The sequence below is a fragment of the Cydia fagiglandana genome, chromosome 16 (assembly GCF_963556715.1).
Source record: "Cydia fagiglandana chromosome 16, ilCydFagi1.1, whole genome shotgun sequence".
NCBI lineage: Eukaryota > Metazoa > Arthropoda > Insecta > Lepidoptera > Tortricidae > Cydia > Cydia fagiglandana.
The window spans coordinates 4,972,873-4,991,838 of NC_085947.1; the positions used below are offsets into that span (position 1 = coordinate 4,972,873).

At 40.2% G+C, this 18,966-nt stretch overlaps 2 protein-coding genes across 2 annotated transcripts in view; both read left to right on the top strand.

The window, feature by feature from the left end:
* LOC134671778 (adipokinetic hormone/corazonin-related peptide receptor variant I-like) overlaps positions 1-16,113 on the top strand; it is a 78,184-nt gene extending 62,071 nt beyond the window's left edge. Inside the window, exon 3 of the mRNA XM_063529609.1 lies at positions 15,960-16,113. Within this exon, the coding sequence (XP_063385679.1) occupies positions 15,960-16,112 (153 nt within the window). The 3' untranslated portion in view covers position 16,113. The remainder of the gene's footprint in view (positions 1-15,959) is intronic.
* Positions 16,114-16,421: 308 nt separating this feature from the next.
* The window catches only part of LOC134672201 (adipokinetic hormone/corazonin-related peptide receptor variant I-like), a 51,329-nt gene continuing 48,784 nt past the window's right edge, over positions 16,422-18,966 (top strand). Inside the window, exons 1-2 of the mRNA XM_063530102.1 lie at positions 16,422-16,501; positions 16,638-16,763. Of these exons, the coding sequence (XP_063386172.1) occupies positions 16,422-16,501; positions 16,638-16,763 (206 nt within the window). The remainder of the gene's footprint in view (positions 16,502-16,637; positions 16,764-18,966) is intronic.

Here is an 18,966-nt window from a genome sequence, read left to right on the forward strand (position 1 = left end):
CATATGTGCTCATCCAGCGACTTTTAATCTGATCCACATGTCTATGAATGGGTGAACCGTTTTCCGCCGCAACTATATAATTACGTGAACTTGTTTTTTCCTGAATTCTGCCATCTAACCATCTCTTACCCCCACTATAGTTCCTATACCATACATTTTCCCCCACGTTAAATTCCCTGGATGTACCGCCAGCGTAAGTTACTTGCTTTGTTTGCCGTTCTTTGACTCTGTCTTCTAACGATCCATCCTTTAACAAGTCTAGCCTGGAACGAAGCTTCCTACGCTGCAGTAACTCTGCCGGTGATACCCCTGTGGTACTATGTTCTACATTCCGATACGCTAGAAGGTAAGCCTGCAACGCTGCATCTATATCGCCACCCTCTCGCATAGCCTTTTTAATTGCCCGCTTGCACAACTTGACCGCCGCTTCCGCGGCCCCGTTGGAAGCCGGATGATATGCGGCCGCAAAGGTGACCTTGACCCGATTATGTGACATAAAACTATTATACTCTTGGCTCGTAAAGGGTGGACCGTTATCTGAAACTACTTCCCGTGGTAAACCAAAACGCGCGAATGTCTCTCTTAATACCTTAATTACTGATTTCGCCGTGGTCGACTGCATTTGGAAAACCTCTAACCATTTAGAAGTAGAATCGATAAGAATCAAAAAAGTCCTACCCTGTATGGGTCCCAAGAAATCGATATGTAATCTGGTCCAGACATCCGTCAAGTACCGCCAGGGCTGCGGCGGCGCGCGCGGCGGCGCCGCGCTCTCCGCCGCGCACGTGCCGCAGCTCCTGCAGGTGCGCTCCACGTCCGCGTCGATGCCCGGCCACCACATCACGCTGCGCGCCATACTCTTCATTTTTACAATACCCATGTGTCCCACATGCAGCTCCTGTAATAATTTTTCCCGCAACACTTGTGGGATTACTAACCGGTAGCCCCAAACCATGCAGCCCCTATCCATATACAATTCGTTTCGTCGTAAAAAATAAGGTTGGAATTCCCTATCGTATACCGATGATGGCCACCCGGCTTGTAAGTAACTTACTATTTGCCTTAATATAGGATCTTTTTCTGTGCTAACCTGAACCATTTTTTTATCTATGGGTAAAAAATCTTGAACAAAATTCAAATAAGTAACTTCTTTCGTTAAACCGACCGATATTTTTACCGGTAAACGGGACAGGGCGTCTGCCGCGTTATTCTCACTGCGCACATATTCAATATTAAAATTATATCCGGCTAACAATACCGCCCATCGTTGAAGTCTACTAGCTGCCATTACTGGTATTCCTTTCTTTTCGCCAAAAATAGATACCAGAGGCTTGTGGTCGGTCCGTAAAGTGAACTCTCTACCGTATAAATATTGGTGGAATTTTCTCACCCCAAATATTATACTTAATGCTTCACGTTCAATTTGCGAATAGCCCTTCTCTGCTGCATTGAGTGTTCGTGACGCGTACGCTACCGGCCGCTCGCCGTTCGGCGTAATGTGGGACACCACCGCGCCTACCCCCAAACTACTAGCGTCACATGTGAGAACCACCGGCAGATCGAGGGAATAATGAGCCAGGACTTCACTAGACATTAATATTTCTTTTATTCTCCTAAACGCCTCACTACACTCTTGGTTCCATTGAAAAGTAACCCCCTTCTTTAGTAACTTATAAAACGGTGTGAGTATTGTACTAATATTACGGACAAATTTCGCATAATACATTACTAAGCCTATAAACGAACGTAACTCCGTAATATTATTTGGTTCGGGAACTTTTTTTATTGCTTCTATTTTCTCGGGGCACGTGTGTACGCCTTGTTTACTGATAACAAAACCTAAGTACGTCACCGACTTAGAAAAGAATGTACACTTATCTTTCCTAACCTTCAGACCGTAAGTTTTGAGCCTCCTGAACACCTCGTGTAACGTTTTTAAATGCGTTTGATCATCTTCCCCGGTTATTATCAGATCGTCTAAAAAAATACCTACACGCGGTAAATCTCCGAACAGCTGTTCTAATTTCCTCTGAAAAATACCGGGGCTCGACGCTAAGCCGTATATAAGTCGATTGTACATGAACAAGCCTTTATGAGTGTTTATGACTGTAAACCTTTTGGACTCGTCTAATTCAAATTGTGCGTATGCTTGCGATAAATCTAATTTTGTAAATCGATTCCCTCCGTGTAATTTAGCGAGTAAGTCATCAACCCGTGGCAGCGGAAAACGGTCTACCTCTAAACATTTGTTGAGAGTTAATTTAAAGTCAGCACATACCCGAATCGTTCCATCTTTTTTCATCACCGGAACAATAGGCGTAGCCCAGTCGGACGAGTTTACCGGAGTGATCACACCGTCCGCCACCAGCTGATCGAGCGCGCGCTCAACCGGTTCGCGCAGCGCGTACGCCAGCGGTCGCGCGCGCAGGAACACGGGCGCCGCTCCCTCGCGCAGCCGGAACCCCACCGTTCCGCCGGTAAACCTTCCCAAGCCGTCTTCAAACACTTCACAATATCTGGAACTGAAATCGTTTATGTCAAAAATATGTTTCGTACTGACATTATTACAATTTACGGATTTTACTAAGTCCGGCAGAATTCCTAATTCTTTTATCCACTGTCTGCCGAGTAAACTCGTTTTCCCGTTAACCATGACATACAAATCTAACTCTTTACACTTTTTATTATATTGTACCGAAGGTAATATCTTACCTACGGGTTTGACACTAATGTCCGTATAATAAGACAAATTCAAATCGCTAGCTTTTAACGGACACTCAGGAAATAATTGCTTATAACAATCATAGCTAATACAAGATATCGGACTGCCCGTATCTACTTCCATAACTAAATTTACATTATTCACTCGTAATTGCACCATGTAAGGTCCATACTTCTTCAACTTTTTAGCATCTATAGAAAAGTTATTTACCTCTTCACTGCCGTTACTGTCACTGTCTGAATACTGGTAGACTGCCCGCTCTTCTAGCATCGCATGAAATGCGACGTTTTTTCTCAAATTTGGACACATTTTCTTAAGATGCCCTTCTTTGTTGCAAACTCTGCAAACGTAGGCCTTAAATTTACACGAGCTCTGCCCATGTTGCCCTCCGCACGCCGAACATTGTTGCGGTTGTCCACCCTTCCAGTCCGCACTGTTCCTAACGGCTCGTCGCTTGACCGCGCCCGCGCCCTTTGACCCGCCGCACTGCGTGACCTTTGGACCGCGCGGTCCATAGCGCTCCGTACTGGCCGCCTCCGCCGACTGTCGCTTGTCCCGCTTCACCGCGGCCATCTGATGAACTGCCGTTGCCATCATGGACGATGATACTCCCTCCTCTGTTATAGACCGGTCCTGTACCAGCGCCGCATGACTTTCCGCAGCTTCCATCGCCACCGCCATTTTAAATGCTCTTTCAAATGTTAGGTTATCTTCCGTAAACAACTTTTGCCGAATGCTATCATTACGGATACCACACACGAATTGGTCTCGTAAGTTATCTTTTAAACTGGCTTCTTGAAAATCACAATCTTTGGTTAACTTTTTTAACTCCGCAGTATATTCCGCAATGGTTTCGTCACTTCTTTGTGTCCTCTGCCGAAATTTAAATCGTTCGGCCATGGTACTCCGTGTTGGCTGTAGGTGCTTCTTCATAAGTGCCACGAGGTCCTCGTATTTTTTTGTCGACGGTTTGTCCGGTGCACATAAATTTGCCATGAGTTCGTACGCATCACTACCCATGACGGTGATTAAAGTAGCTACTTGCACTGCCTGTTTAACGTCGTTAGCCAAAAAAAATTGTCCCAAGCGCTCCACATATAAGTCCCAATTATCCTTATGGACATCGAACGCACCAATTTTACCGACCGACATTGTCACTGCGAAATTCACTCACGACCACTAAAAAAAACGTTCCACACGCGTTTACCGTTCGATTTCGTCGCCACTGAAGTATATTAAGGTGCACTGGCTATCCAGGAACTTCTAGAAGGGAGAGAAAGCACAAGACACGTCCACTTGGTAACAACCATTTATTGAAAGAGAGCGATGATATGTGGGTATGCCTTAATCTGTCGCCGAGAATTGGTTCTACCCTCTTACATAATTATACTCATATATTACAATTCCTTTATTTTTAAAAAGAAACAAAACTGCATTAAAAGTATTTTTCTTTTTTTATTCAATCTGGCTTGTCAAACGAAATCTTAAGTACTAAATATTAGATTTTATGGATATTTTGTACAACAGACGAGTGTAAGGCCTAATGTTTCTTGGAGAAATGTTATCATTAACATTAACTGTATCGACTAGTAGAATAAACTTGCGAGTTTTTATTTTTTGGAATTTTTAGTCGGTTTGAGTCCCGGGCGAGGCAAGCGAGTTTTTAGAAAATCTTTGAATGCAGTTTTGTTTCTTTTTAAAAATAAGGTATAATTAAGGTAATTTCCCTCCAGGGCCCGACTTATCTTTCCACCCTGTATAGTAAATTAAGGCCTAGATTCATTTGATTGTTGGCATTTTGTTTTATAGTTTCATGTGATCCACGATGACGCGCTGCTTTGGTAAATCTAACCTTTAATAACATGGCAATACAAGTCAAGGCACGCGTTTTCGTGAATGACACGATCTATACTTTGCATTTGTAATAGGTACAAGATTGTAATATAGAGTGTTTATTACCTAACTTACTAAAACAATCGATTCCAGGTATAAGACAATTTATTCTCAGAAGAATATACATACCTATACAAACTTCACTTTTAGAATTGATTTAAATTGTACTACATCGCAAAAGCTTAGTTTGTGTTTCGTAACGATAATTGTGTTAATACCTTACCTACCTTACGATGCTCCGCAAACTCCTGCATCTTTTAATACCACTGCCTTTTGTTATCGTTGTAACTTTTGAAAATGTACAGTCTCCCACGAAAACGATCTGATAAACATTTTTAATGTTATAAACCTACAGAGTTGGGATGTTTAGTGGCATTAGGGTGAACAATGAAGCAGTGGATTTGTTGTTGTAAATATTTTTGGCGTTTTTGGCGTTTATTTATAAATCGATGAACACCGTTCACGTTGTGGCTAAATCTCCATGATAACGTTGTGGACAGATTTCCATGGTAACGTTACGGCCACGTTTTCTTATGACGTTATCACGCAAAATTATCGTCCGTATACTGACTTTACAGACAACCATTTTTTGATGAAATAAATTAATGAATGATTCATAAAAGTAAAAAATAAATAATATTGCTAAAATTTTCATGTCTTGAACAACTTGCGATTGGAATCAACAATTCAAAATCTTGCGTATTATTACTTCATATGATGTCATACGGTTGTCAATATTATGGAAAGCCTATACTATATAATAGCAATCTGTTCCTTATTAGCTGGAGTTATACGGATTCACAATTTATGAAAAATCCATGTATGTGTCGAATATGATCTCTCTACGTGCACCGATGTTAGCGTAGCATAATGTTAAATAAGTTATTTCCAAACAAAATATAAAACCGAACAAAGAACGTGCAAATTTATTCTAAGACACGTGTGACAGACAAAGAGCATATAAACACACGTGACAGAAAAAGTTGGTAACCGCATTGACATATTAGAATTAAGAAAAATATAAAATACGATCCAGTAAGGCTGTCGTTCATACTACTTTATACGGGCCCGACACTATCATGAATGACAAGACTTATCATAACATGCCAACGTTTGGTCCAGTTCGGTCATGACATTACAAAATCTCCTCAGTGAGGAGGCCTCAAACACTTATCAGTATTTTACAGTACTGCTTACAGCTATTTAATTGTTATTTTAACTACTATTCTTGAATGCTGGGCCTTGTTACCCGTCGGGCCTTATATTCCTCACCTAACTTTAACCTTAAATTTCTCTGTTGCCTTTAAGAAGAAAAATAGGAAAAGCCTGATCCGTTGTAGTCCAGTTATCTGGCTTTCGAAATCACTCGGCTTTATAGCTTGAGCATCGATTTTTTTATATAAATTTTACTAAACGCTGACACTCGTTCATCTCATTTTAGGTACAACTTTGCATAAGTGTATTTATTATATTGTAAAAGATTTCAGATTTTCAAGGGTGATTCGTTGTAAATACACTCTTTGGGACAATAATGACATTTATTATAATTTTTTTTATCAAGAGATGTGAACGCTAGCGACTAAACGGTGACTGCCTTTTCCGCTGATTTTGCTCGACACAAACGATTTATAAACGGCAACTAAGCCACTAGTATTGGGTTGCCTATAATAATTTTTCCGTGAATGTACTCGTAAACCTCTATCCGTTAGTATGCGATTCATTAATGGACGCACCATCGGGACACGGTTCTTTAACACGTAATGTTAATAATCAGTGAACATCTTTAATTACGCTCAAATGCTTAAGTTTCAGTACAGGTTTTCATATGAGCTGTACTTTTAATTGTTAGTACAATCGGCATCAAATAGATAGTGACGGCCAAAGTGACCAAATATAGCTATAGGATTAGATCCTATAGCTATATTTGGACGAATAAGGTCAGGTGAAGCATATAAGGCCCACCTTTATTTTAACTGAAATAGTTCTATTAATAATCAGGATATTATTAACAAATCAATTCAATATAGATTTCTCATTTGTTCATGTTTCTTCACATACCAAAATAGTTATATAAATATTCCAGCGCTTTTGAAAAATACACGTTTTATAAAAAAAACCGGGCAAGTGCGAGTCGGACTCGCGCACGAAGGGTTCCGTACCATAATGCAAAAAAAAACGGTCACCCATCCAAGTACTGATCACTCCCGACGTTGCATAACTTTGGTCTAAAATCACGTTTGTTGTATGGGAGCCCCATTTAAATCTTTATTTTATTCTGTTTTTAGTATTTGTTGTTATAGCGGCAACAGAAATATATCATCTGTGAAAATTTCAACTGTCTAGCTATCACGGTTCGTGAGATACAGCCTGGTGACAGACAGACGGACGGACGGACGGACGGACAGCGAAGTCTTAGTAATAGGGTCCCTTAGTAAAAGGGTAAACCTTTGGGTACGGAACCCTAAAAACCATACCATGTTGGTTCGGAACCGGGCCTTGTTACTTGCACTGACAGTTGAACACTGACTTGAACAGAAGTTCAAGAATAACAGAAAATATTACCGGGCCTTATTAGCTTTTATCATGAATTAATTTCATCTTCAATTTAAAATGGTCTATAGTAAAATACGGCCTACATGAGTCATGGAAAAACAAATTGTATTTTATTTAGAAAGTACTTATATGTTGTTCATAATCTTCAGTAAGCTGACTTCTAAGAGTCTATCTATTATAATTAATGTAGATTGACAGTTTACTTAGCAAATTGTACTTTTATACCTTTAGGTTTTATGTCCGAAGTATTTCAGCCAATTTGTACTGAAACAAGCATTTGAGCGTAATTAATGATGTTTACTGATTGTTAATCTTAAATATACCTATTATGTAGGGCACTTAAATTATTTTAGCGGACCGAGCGGATATGTATGTTTGTAGACCACTTATTTATTTAAATAATTAAATTGTAATTCATTCAAAAAAAGGTTATTAAATGAGGGATATAGATACCTCACCTACCTTATTACAAAGCATTACAAAAATGTCCAAAGGCCAAAGCCACGCTGATAAGACATGAGACCTCATAAATACCTATAAATAAACGTTCACTGAAAAAACTTTAAGGCATTTTTGATAAGTAATTATTTTTCGTTACCTACTGAGTTATCGTTTTGCACCGAATATCAATGAAATAAAAGCACGTTGTTATTTGATAGATACATTTATATAAACATCGTCACATGAAACCAATATAGGTACTCGTAAACCATACCACTGCGATGGAAATATCGTTCTTTCAACTGATAATATAGCCACAAAAACACGCTGAGACTGCAGGTCGAGTCTTGGTTTCAATTTCTTGATGATACTCGTATATCATTGAATTAACTTTCAAAGCACGTGATAGCTCTCAGAATAGCAACAAAACTGGTTGAAACTAAAAATTTTATTGCTGATATTATGTGAACAACATTGCTTCGTCTTCATAAATAAAATTTTAATAATTTATATTGTTTACGTTAAAATGTGAAGAAATTTGTTGATAAATTGTCTATCTAGTATATTGACATTATGTCATATATGTTTTTAAAATGACGTAATATGAATGCCAGCACAATGAAAATGTATTCCAATAAGATAAAACAAATCTTCAAACTTTTTTAATTTTTAGTGAATTAGGAAGAAACTAATTACGCTGATTTGGTTGTGTTCGTATATATTTTAAATAATTTGTTATATTTTTAAAGTATTATGACTTATGAATAAAAACAAATCAAAATTTTAATGACTCTGGATCTCCGTGTGACATTATTCATTTACCCTATTTATTTTGAACACAGTTTTTCACTGGTATCATCATTCGTATACGGACATGAATTTCTGTCAATATATATGCCAAATTGAAAAGTCAATTTGGAAAAAGCATGTACGCGTCCGCTTCCAACGGCCCACAGCGGGCATCTGAGGAGAAGGAGAATTTGACAGATATGGCGGATGTATGGAAATTTTACGAAAGTTTACGTTTACGATTGAATTTCTCTGTAGCCTTTAAGAGGAAAAATAGGAAAAGCCTGATTCGTTGTAGTCTAGTTATCTGGCTTTCGAAATCACTCGATTTTGTAGCATGAGCATCGATTTTTTTATACAAATTTTACTAAACGCTGACACTCGTTCATCACGTTTTAGGTACAACTTTGCATGAGTGTATTTATTATATTGTAAAAGATTTCAAATTTTCAAGGGTGATTCGTTGTAAACACACTCTTTGGGATAATAATGATATTTATTATAATTTTTTTTATCAAGCGATGTGGACGCTAGCGACTAAACGGTGACTGCCTTTTTCGCTGATTTTGCACGACGCAGTCTTAAATTAGTCCTATTCTGCTTTCGTCACTCATTCTACATTCGTCACAATCGTCGGTGGCTTTCAATGTAGAATGAGTGACGAAAGCAGAATAGGACTAATTTAAGAACTTGACGAAAATCGAACGGGACGACCCACGACGATACCAAAATCTAAATTAGGGGAAGAGTGGCATGAATGAGCCAGGAAAGAAGAAAGAGCCAGTTGCGTTATTTTGGTAGTTTCGGAATGAATTTTGTACTAACTTTTATTATTTTAATGAGAATATTACGCTATACTCGTAGTATTCCGACAACAACAAACATTTAACAAAATTCGTCCGAAAACTACCAAAATAATGCCAATGGCTCTTTCAAAACCTGGCTCCTTCATGCCACTTTTCCCCTAACTGTAAAGTGTAGGATTGTTCGTGATTGCAGGTGATCTAGCGGTATTATGCGGGTCCAAATAAATAATTTGACACATACTACGTGCTCCTATCAAACGAGCCATTTATGCTGCGATTTGGTACATATTCAATACATAGGCAGGCGTGTCGCATTCCGCGATTTCGTTGCTTTGCTACAGGTAGCTAAAAGTACATCCGTTCGACCCCAATTTTGAGGTTTGCCATAATCCGCGCGTGGCGCTGTCGCCACCTCGCGGCCATATCTGCGCTGATCGTAACAGACGCGTTTTGTTAGAGAGTAACCCCCTTATTCATAAACGTTTACTAAAGTTAACAAGCCGATAATAATCGTTTGTCCCTTTCCATCATACCCATACGTCGGATAGGGACAAACGATTATTATCGGCTTGTCAACTTTAGGAAACGTTTATGAATAAGGGGGTAAGTCTTCTGTACCTAGTACTATTATTTATTCTGTGACCTAGGTCGGTACAGTCGCCAGATATATCGGGGCGGCCAAGGCCAAATCGCTCACAAATATCTGAACACGCCTCTTGTTCAGTTATTTTTGAGCAGCCGCTCTGATATATCTGATGGCAACTGTATAACTCAAAGGCTGGCAGCGCGCTTGTTACAACTAGTTTTTTTTATGCGATAGTCAGCAAACGAGCAGACGAGCCGCCTGATGGGAAGCGGTCATCGTCGCCCATGGACATAAGCAACATCACAGGAGCCACTTAAGCGTTGCCAACCCTTGAGAACCCTAAATACCCGCTTCTTTAAGAATCCCACGTCATAGCGCAAAGGAAATACCTCAAGAGGCAACTCATTCCACATTCAATCCCTCTGATGTCGCGGGTATCCATGGGCAACGGTAATTTTGCTTCAGGGGATTCGTCTGATCGTTTGCCTTTAGGTATCATTAAAAACCATCCAGCCCGTTCGGTACTTATAATTATGACCTGTAGAGGGCGCCGTGTTCATTTTTTTTGTGACGTCATATAGCCTATAACCAGCGGACGATTAAGACGATTCGAATGACATATCGTTTGTCAAATTATAATGCTTACTTTAGAAGTTCTGAGGGAACAATAGTACAGTCATTATATCCAAAAAACCGACCCTACCCGTGATTAATTAGTTCTTGGATTTTTTTTTCGTAGGTCCCTCGGGGGGGTCACTGGGAGTGTAAATTCAAAAAGTAGGCTTAATCAGGCTCCTGCGTATATTCGAAAAATGGTTTTTTTCCAAAGAAACGGTTTTTCTTCAATAACTCGGCCATTTTTGATTTTACAGTAAAACCGTAAGGACAAAAACTGTAGGAAATTTGATTCTCTACAAGGTAGTCCAGTCATTATATCCAAAAACCGACCTTTCCCATGAATAATCAGTTCTTGGATGTTTTTTTCGTACGTCCCTCGGGGGAATCACTGGGAGTGTAAATTCAAAAAGTAGACTGAATCAGGGTCCTGTGTATATTCGAAAAACGGTTTTTCTTGAATAATTCGGTCATTTTTGATTTTACAGTAAAACCGTGAGGACAAAAATTGTTCAGAATTTGATTCTCTACAACTTCGTTTCCCTTCATTTATGCCGTAAAGCGTGGAACATAGGAGATAATGATAATATTTTGAATTTGTCGCGTTTTTCAGGTTTAATTTCTAAAATATCGATTTTGGGGGAAAGAAGGTGGGAACCAAAATTGTTCAGAATTTGATTCTCTACAAGTTTAGTCCTCTTCATTTATGTCGTAAAGTTGAAAATGAACGGGATGTTGAAAATATTTTAAATTTGTCGCTTTTTTCAAATTTTATTTCCAAACTATCGATCCTAGAAGAAAACTTGTGAGGACCCAACTTGTAGAGAATCAAATTTTCTAAAATTTTTGTCCTCGCGGTTTTACTGTAAAATCAAAAATGACCGAGTTATTCAAGAAAAACCGTTTTTGGAATATACACAGGACCCTGATTCAGTCTACTCTTTGAATTTACACTCCCAGTGATTCCCCCGAGGGACGTACAAAAAAAATCCAAGAACTGATTATTCACGGGAATGGTCGGTTTTTTTGATATAATGACTGGACTAACTTGTAGAGAATCAAATTTCCTACAGTTTTTGTCCTTACGGTTTTACTTTAAAATCAAAAATGGCCGAGTTATTGAAGAAAAACCGTTTTTTTTGGAAAAAAAACCATTTTTTGAATATACGCAGGAGCCTGATTAAGCCTACTTTTTGAATTTACACTCCCAGTGACCCCCCCGAGCGACCTACGAAAAAAAAATCCAAGAACTAATTATTCACGGGTCAAAATCTATAATGACTGTACTACAAATGAACATACATACATACCCACATACATACCGGTCAAAATCATAACCCTCCTTTTGCGTTGCCGTAGTCGGGTAAAAATAATTTGACGTGAAAATTATAAACTCATTTTATTACAAGCTTTTATTTAGTTTCACCTGGCCCCAATTTCACAACGGTGACAGGTGCGACGAATTGTAAAAACACTATTGCTGACGTCACAGGCATCCATGGGCTACGATTACCACTTACCATCGGGCGGGCCACTTATTATATTACAAAAAACTTTATTATATCGGAAAAAAACAGATATTTCTCCTGCGAAGTTTCTGACAATTGTCAAAAATTTAGAAGAATTGTAGGTAATTCTTGACAGGTAATGAGTTATACACATATGTCGGAATTTCGTGACAATTGTAGTGTTTCTTGTAACAATTGTCATAAACTTAGCAAGAGAAATATCTGTTTTTTTCCGATATCATAAAGTTTTTTTTAATAATACAATGATGGTGGCAAACAGGAATACGGCGGCCCGCCCGATGGTAAGCGGTAACCGTAGTTCATGGATGCCTGTGACGTCAGCAACAGTGATTTTACAATTCGTCGCACCTGTCACGTTGGTGAAACAGGGGCCTGACCGTTGTCTGTCTGTCTGTCTATAATCAAATCTTGCAAGTTAAATTTGATCCACTTCCCGGTTTCCGATTGAGCTGAAATTTTGCATGCATGTATAAATCGGATGACAATGCAATATTACGCTACGTCTTACGTAGGCGAACAACGCGCGAACGCGGCGCGGCGCGGCGCGGCGAAATCAATCCTTTGATGCCCATAGAAGTGTCCTACGTAAGCGATCTCGTTGCGAACGCGGTGCGGCGCGATTTGCACGCGAATGTCAGGCGGCGCGGCGCGGCGCGGCGCGGCGGCGGCCGCTTTCGCCGCGCCGCGCCGCGCCGCGTTCGCGCGTTGTTCGCCTACGTAAGACGTAGCGTTATGGTACCATCGAGCTGATCTGATGATGGAGACAGGAGGTGGCTATAGGAACTCTGTGATGAAACAACGCCTACCCTAACCTAATTGTGTTAGGGGTTTTTAGAATTGTCTCGATAAGTATTAGTTATCTGTCGTAAGAAAAGTACAGTCAGCGATAAAAGCTTGTACCAAAAAAGATTTTTTTTCCAAAAACTTATTAATTATTACCTAAATTAAACACTGGAATTTCAATAATACACCCGAAAGCAAAGATTACATTTTTCACCTCTCGCTTGTAATTAAATTTAAATAAAAATTTATTAAGAAAAGAATAAATAAAAATGCCGATCTTCTTAACTCGTTGCATGTAAAAGAAAAGGATCGTAGTAAGTAATAGAATTCAATGTAAGTAGTTCTAGTGAAAATGCGTACAAGTCTCGCGCAGCCCAGTTTTAAAAGGGCATAAGTGGCGTATAACACTTACACCCTTTTTCGACTTTGCTGCGCGGAATTTGTACTACTTTTCACTAGTGCCACAGAACAGAAATGCAAATGCGTCTGGAATATGTTGGGTCACGTCTGTATTAGATGGAATTTAAATTAACTATCTGCATCTTAACGACATCTTATTGAAAAGGAACATTTTTTTGTAGCTCGTTTTTAGGGTTCCGTACCCAAAGGGTAAAACGGGACCCTATTACTAAGACTTCGCTGTCCGTCCGTCCGTCCGTCTGTCACCAGGCTGTATCTCACGAACCGTGATAGCTAGACAGTTGAAATTTTCACAGATGATGTATTTCTGTTGCCGCTATAACAACAAATACTAAAAACATAATAAAATAAAGATTTAAACGGGGCTCCCATACAACAAACGTGATTTTTGACCAAAGTTAAGCAACGTCGGGAGTGGTCAGTACTTGGATGGGTGACCGTTTATTTTTGTTTTTTTTTTGCATTATGGTACGGAACCCTTCGTGCGCGAGTCCGACTCGCACTTGCCCGGTTTTTTTAGCATTAGAAAGAACTTGAAAGAAGGTAAGCGATCTTGGCATGTCTTTTAATTGAAAATCGCTTTTTAAAAATCAATAACTATTACTTATGAAAGCAGAAGAATATAAATGATCGTATTAGATTCATAATTGTTACATATTTGCCGTAACTTATTTTTAAAACGTGTTTTTCAATTAAAAGACACATCAAGATTGTTTCATCATCATCTCAGCCTATATACTCGTACCGTCCCACTGCTGGGCACAGGCCTCCTCTCGAGCGCGAGAGGGCTTGGGCTATAGTCCCCACGCTAGCCCAATGCGGATTGGGGACTTCACATACACCTTTGAATTTCTTCGCAGATGTATGCAGGTCTCCTCACGATGTTTTCCTTCACCGAAAAGCGACTGGTAAATATCAAATGATATTTCGTACATAAGTTCCGAAAAACTCATTGGTACGAGCCGGGGTTTGAACCCGCAACCTCCGGATTGCAAGTCGCACGCTCTTACCGCTAGGCCACCAGCGCCCTAGATTGTTTACTTAATTTCTAATGCTAGAAAAAACGAAGTATTGAATTAGCTAGTTATTTTACAATATTTTTATTAACTTGCAATGTACTATCACGCTCCGCGATTCTTACGCCATTTAGGGTCCAGCTAAATTGGTTGTTCAATACTTACGTTATAGAGTTCCCAATTTAGCAAGAACCCTAGATGGCATAACAATCCCGAGTGGTCACTGTACCTATGTACACTGTACAGTCGGCAGCAGAAGTTATTAGCGGGCGAGCTGTCAAAATGATCTTGAGTGACTTTATTGTTAATAATAAGAGCGTGTGAAGGTAATTTTGAACACCTCGCCCGCTTAGCAACTTTTAATTTGCAAAATAGCACTACATTACATACCTATACAGCTCGCGATTAAATCTGGCGCAAATCAGTCACCTGCTTATGTTAATTTTATTCCATTCTCTAAAAGCTATCGAAGCCATCTTCTTTCTTTACCTCCCTTTGTCGTCATTAGTTAGGGGAGCCCGCGTTTGTTAGTTCAAGTTACGAGCTAACAAACGCACACTGTTGCGACAGTTTCTAGTAAATAGATTCCAAAAAATCGTCGATGTCACAACTCTCCTCTGTCACAACTAACCTCGGTCTCCCCTATTTGTGGGTTTTTCTCTGATTTTGCTGTCTGTGTATTGTACCCAGCAAATAAATAAGCAGTTTATTTACTTTGCTGTCTACTCGCCTGCGGCCGGACAGGACAGCCATTGAAAACACTTTTTGCTTGTCAATTTATTTTTCACCGGCCCAACTCGTAAAGTTGCAAATTTTGAGTAGTTGCTTCATGTTGGCTGGTTAAATTGACTTTTAAGTATTTCGAGTGCCAGTGTTTATTTATACGTCATAATTTCATAGAAGTTTGACGTTTAAAATAACACTTGCACTGCGTGGGCTATCAAATCCGCTGCAGACTTTTCTTGGCTTTCATTTGGATCTGATTTGTAATATTTATACAGTTAATATTATTTACCTCGCCTTGGTGTGCTGAAAAATTTTGTGTATCACTCGGTAGCGTAGTTTGTTTAACCAGGCGGCGTAGCACGGTGGCGTTTTTATCCCTTGTCACCATACCTGTCACATTCTAACAAGTATGTATGTGCGAAAGGGACGCGCATAGTGATAGTCGATAAAAATGGAACCGTGCTGCGCCCGCAGGTTTAACTTTGCCCACATGTGAAACAAATAAACTATAGCTAGTTCACAGGAATAGAATGCAAAATTCAAATGGACTAACGAGTGGTTAGCTGCTGGCCACGACAGTTTCACTAGTTTATACCTACCGGTCGCGTCGAATGATGGTCCCTTAAAACTATTTGGGAAACAATAGAGAGCCGCAAAAAACTAGTGCCGACGTCAGTTTTTGGGATGAGTTCCCAAGCGGACTTCAGGCTGCCATAAGCCGTAGCAAATTGGTGCGAGGAAGCTGATGATTATTTTGAAAGTTTTTTATGCATACAAAGGTGCTTTCCCCTACTACATCTACAAGTTTTCATGAATGCTTTGACGACCTGTCTGGCCTACTGGGTAGTGAGTGACCCTGCCTCTGAAGCCGATGATCCTGGGTTCAAATCCCGGCAAGAGCATTTATTTTTGTGATGAACACAAATATTTGTTCCTGGATCATGGGTAATTTCTATGTATTTATCTATATGTATATATCGTCGCCTAGCAGCCGTTGTTGCACAAGTTTTGCTTAGTCTGGGGCCAGGTTGATCTGCGGTGTATGATGTCCCCTGATATTTATTCATGCTTTGTCCCCAGGTGACATTCCTTATGATGCCGCTGGAGATCGCGTGGGCGGGCACCGTGCAGTGGCTGGCCGGCGATCTCATGTGCCGCCTCATGATGTTCACGCGCACCTTCGGCCTCTACCTCTCCAGCTTCGTGCTCATCTGCATCGCCGTTGATAGGTGAGTGATGACGCGTGGGCGGGTCCCGTGCAGTGGCTGGCCGGCGACCTCATGTGCCGCCTCATGATGTTCACGCGCACCTTCGGCCTCTACCTCTCCAGCTTCGTGCTCATCTGCATCGCCGTTGATAGGTGAGTGATGACGCGTGGACGGGCACCGTGCAGTGGCTGGCCGGCGACCTCATGTGCCGCCTCATGATGTTCACGCGCACCTTCGGCCTCTACCTCTCCAGCTTCGTGCTCATCTGCATCGCCGTTGATAGGTGAGTGATGACGCGTGGGCGGGCACCGTGCAGTAGCTGGCCGGCGACCTCATGTGCCGCCTCATGATGTTCACGCGCACCTTCGGCCTCTACCTCTCCAGCTTCGTGCTCATCTGCATCGCTGTTGATAGGTGAGTGATGACGCGTGGGCGGGTCCCGTGCAGTGGCTGGCCGGCGACCTCATGTGCCGCCTCATGATGTTCACGCGCACCTTCGGCCTCTACCTCTCCAGCTTCGTGCTCATCTGCATCGCTGTTGATAGGTGAGTGATGACGCGTGGGCGGGTCCCGTGCAGTGGCTGGCCGGCGACCTCATGTGCCGCCTCATGATGTTCACGCGCACCTTCGGCCTCTACCTCTCCAGCTTCGTGCTCATCTGCATCGCTGTTGATAGGTGAGTGATGACGCGTGGGCGGGTCCCGTGCAGTGGCTGGCCGGCGACCTCATGTGCCGCCTCATGGTGTTCACGCGCACCTTCGGCCTCTACGGCCTGTTGATAGGTGAGTAATGGACTGCATGTGCAGTCTTTATTTTATGTTTATACTACGTCGGTGGTAAGCAGTTACCGTAGTATATGGACGCCTGCAACTGTACACTCCTTTTTTGAAGAAACTCATCATCAACCTGCCTACTATACATGTTATACATAATTGGAGATGCGTATATATTTTTGCAGATCCCGTCAAAGTAAATAACGCAACAAAATGCCAGTTGCGCCCTTTTTTCTACTTCATTATTTATGGAGGTCATTTATTTTTAATGACAGTAGGTATTTTTACTCTTTTCCGCTAATAAATAATGACTGAAGAAATCAGTAGGCACGTGTGAAGAACGGAGTATAATAGCTACCTACGCATGATCAAAATAGGTACATAAAGGAAACACGAGGTAATGGAAAGGAACGCCTTTTACCAATTATTATAATTATACACGCGTTGAAAATAAAATGCTTTTCTCCTTTGAATCGCGTTTGACGCCGGCAAAAACCGTACCTATTTTTCAGCGGCCACGTTTGACATTTACACCTTGATCTCTATTCAAGAGGGAGCTGGGTCAAAATTGTATGTCCACAAAAAATGTGACGGAGTGGACCTTTTTGTATAGGTTGAAATTTAGTTTTTAATTTTTCTCAAGATGATTATAATCTACAGCAACAAAGACATGCAATAGCACTCAACTTTTTTTTTGATAAAAGACATAAATAGAAGCGTGACAGAGTGGTCAGAAACAGAACAACGAAATTAATGACCCGGCTAACGCAAAATATTAGTTTTTATATTTAATTTTACACGTTTTAACCAAGGGAACCTAGACTATACATTTGCAAAGGCAGACTCCAACCAAAACCTTATAATTAAGTTTAAAGTTCATGTACTTATTAACACTAACATTGCCCTTTCAACATAACTTTGCCTACCGCGTCATAGTTCAGTTTCTGAAAAAAGTGTATCTGTAGTTACAAGTGTAGAGTTTAAATTATTTCGTTTATACTGAGCTGTGACGCGGTGAGCAAAGTTATGTTGAAAGGGCAATGTTATAGTGTTTTACGGTATCCCTAGTGTAAATTTTATTCGATAGCATGACTACGCTAGTAGTTGCCATGCGGACCCCAGGTTCCCATGAGCCGTGGCAAAAATATGACAAACAATATATGAAACATAACTAAGTATATTTTCAGAGTAATTGAGTTAAAAGTTAAGAACCCACGCGGTGGCCTAATCTTCTGTCACTATTTCGCGCGGCACGCCATATCTTATGTTTCTTTCTAATTTCCTGACTACCCCACTTAATTATGTTCTAACAATATACAGTGAAACCTGGTTAAGTGGGACCTGGATAAGTGAGAAACCTCTATAGCTGGGACTCATGGTGTGGTTAGCACTGAATTACCTCTGTTACTGAGAAAAAACGAACCTCTATAACTGGGATTCGTTGTTGTGATTTTATAGTCACATTTACCTCTATAATTGAGACAGAGAGTGTATTTTACCTCTTTTACTGAGACTATATTTATAAGATTACATTTTCCTAATTGTTTTTTAGAATTTTATAGGGAATTGACTTCTGTATCTGAGATAACGTCAATCCATGACCTCTCTAACTTAGACTTCATTGGCCAATTTCCGTATTCTTACTAAATCTTAGTCTATCCACAAATTCCACATTTGCCTAATTGTGTCTAAACAACTAACAAACAACAACTTCAAGTATGATTTAGTTAATTTATGTAAGTAGTTAAAACTATCGAAACGAAAGCTGAAATTTTGATAAGTAACACGAAAAAATAAATTTTCATTTATTAAATTTCTAATACGCAATGAAGTCCGTATCAAATTTAATTTAAATTTGAAATATCTATCCTTTGGAGAATCATTCAAAATAAATACAAAGAAATATTTAAACAGACTTAAAAAATATTTAGGGACAAGGATTATTTTACCTTATTTATTTTTAAAGATAATTACTAAATTCCTTATTAACCACCTCTATAACTGAAACATACTCTATTCTCACCTCTATTAATGGAAGCCTCTGCAGTGGCGTAGCTAGAGGATATGGCGCCCGGGGCAGACACCAAATTTGCGCCCCCCCCCCCC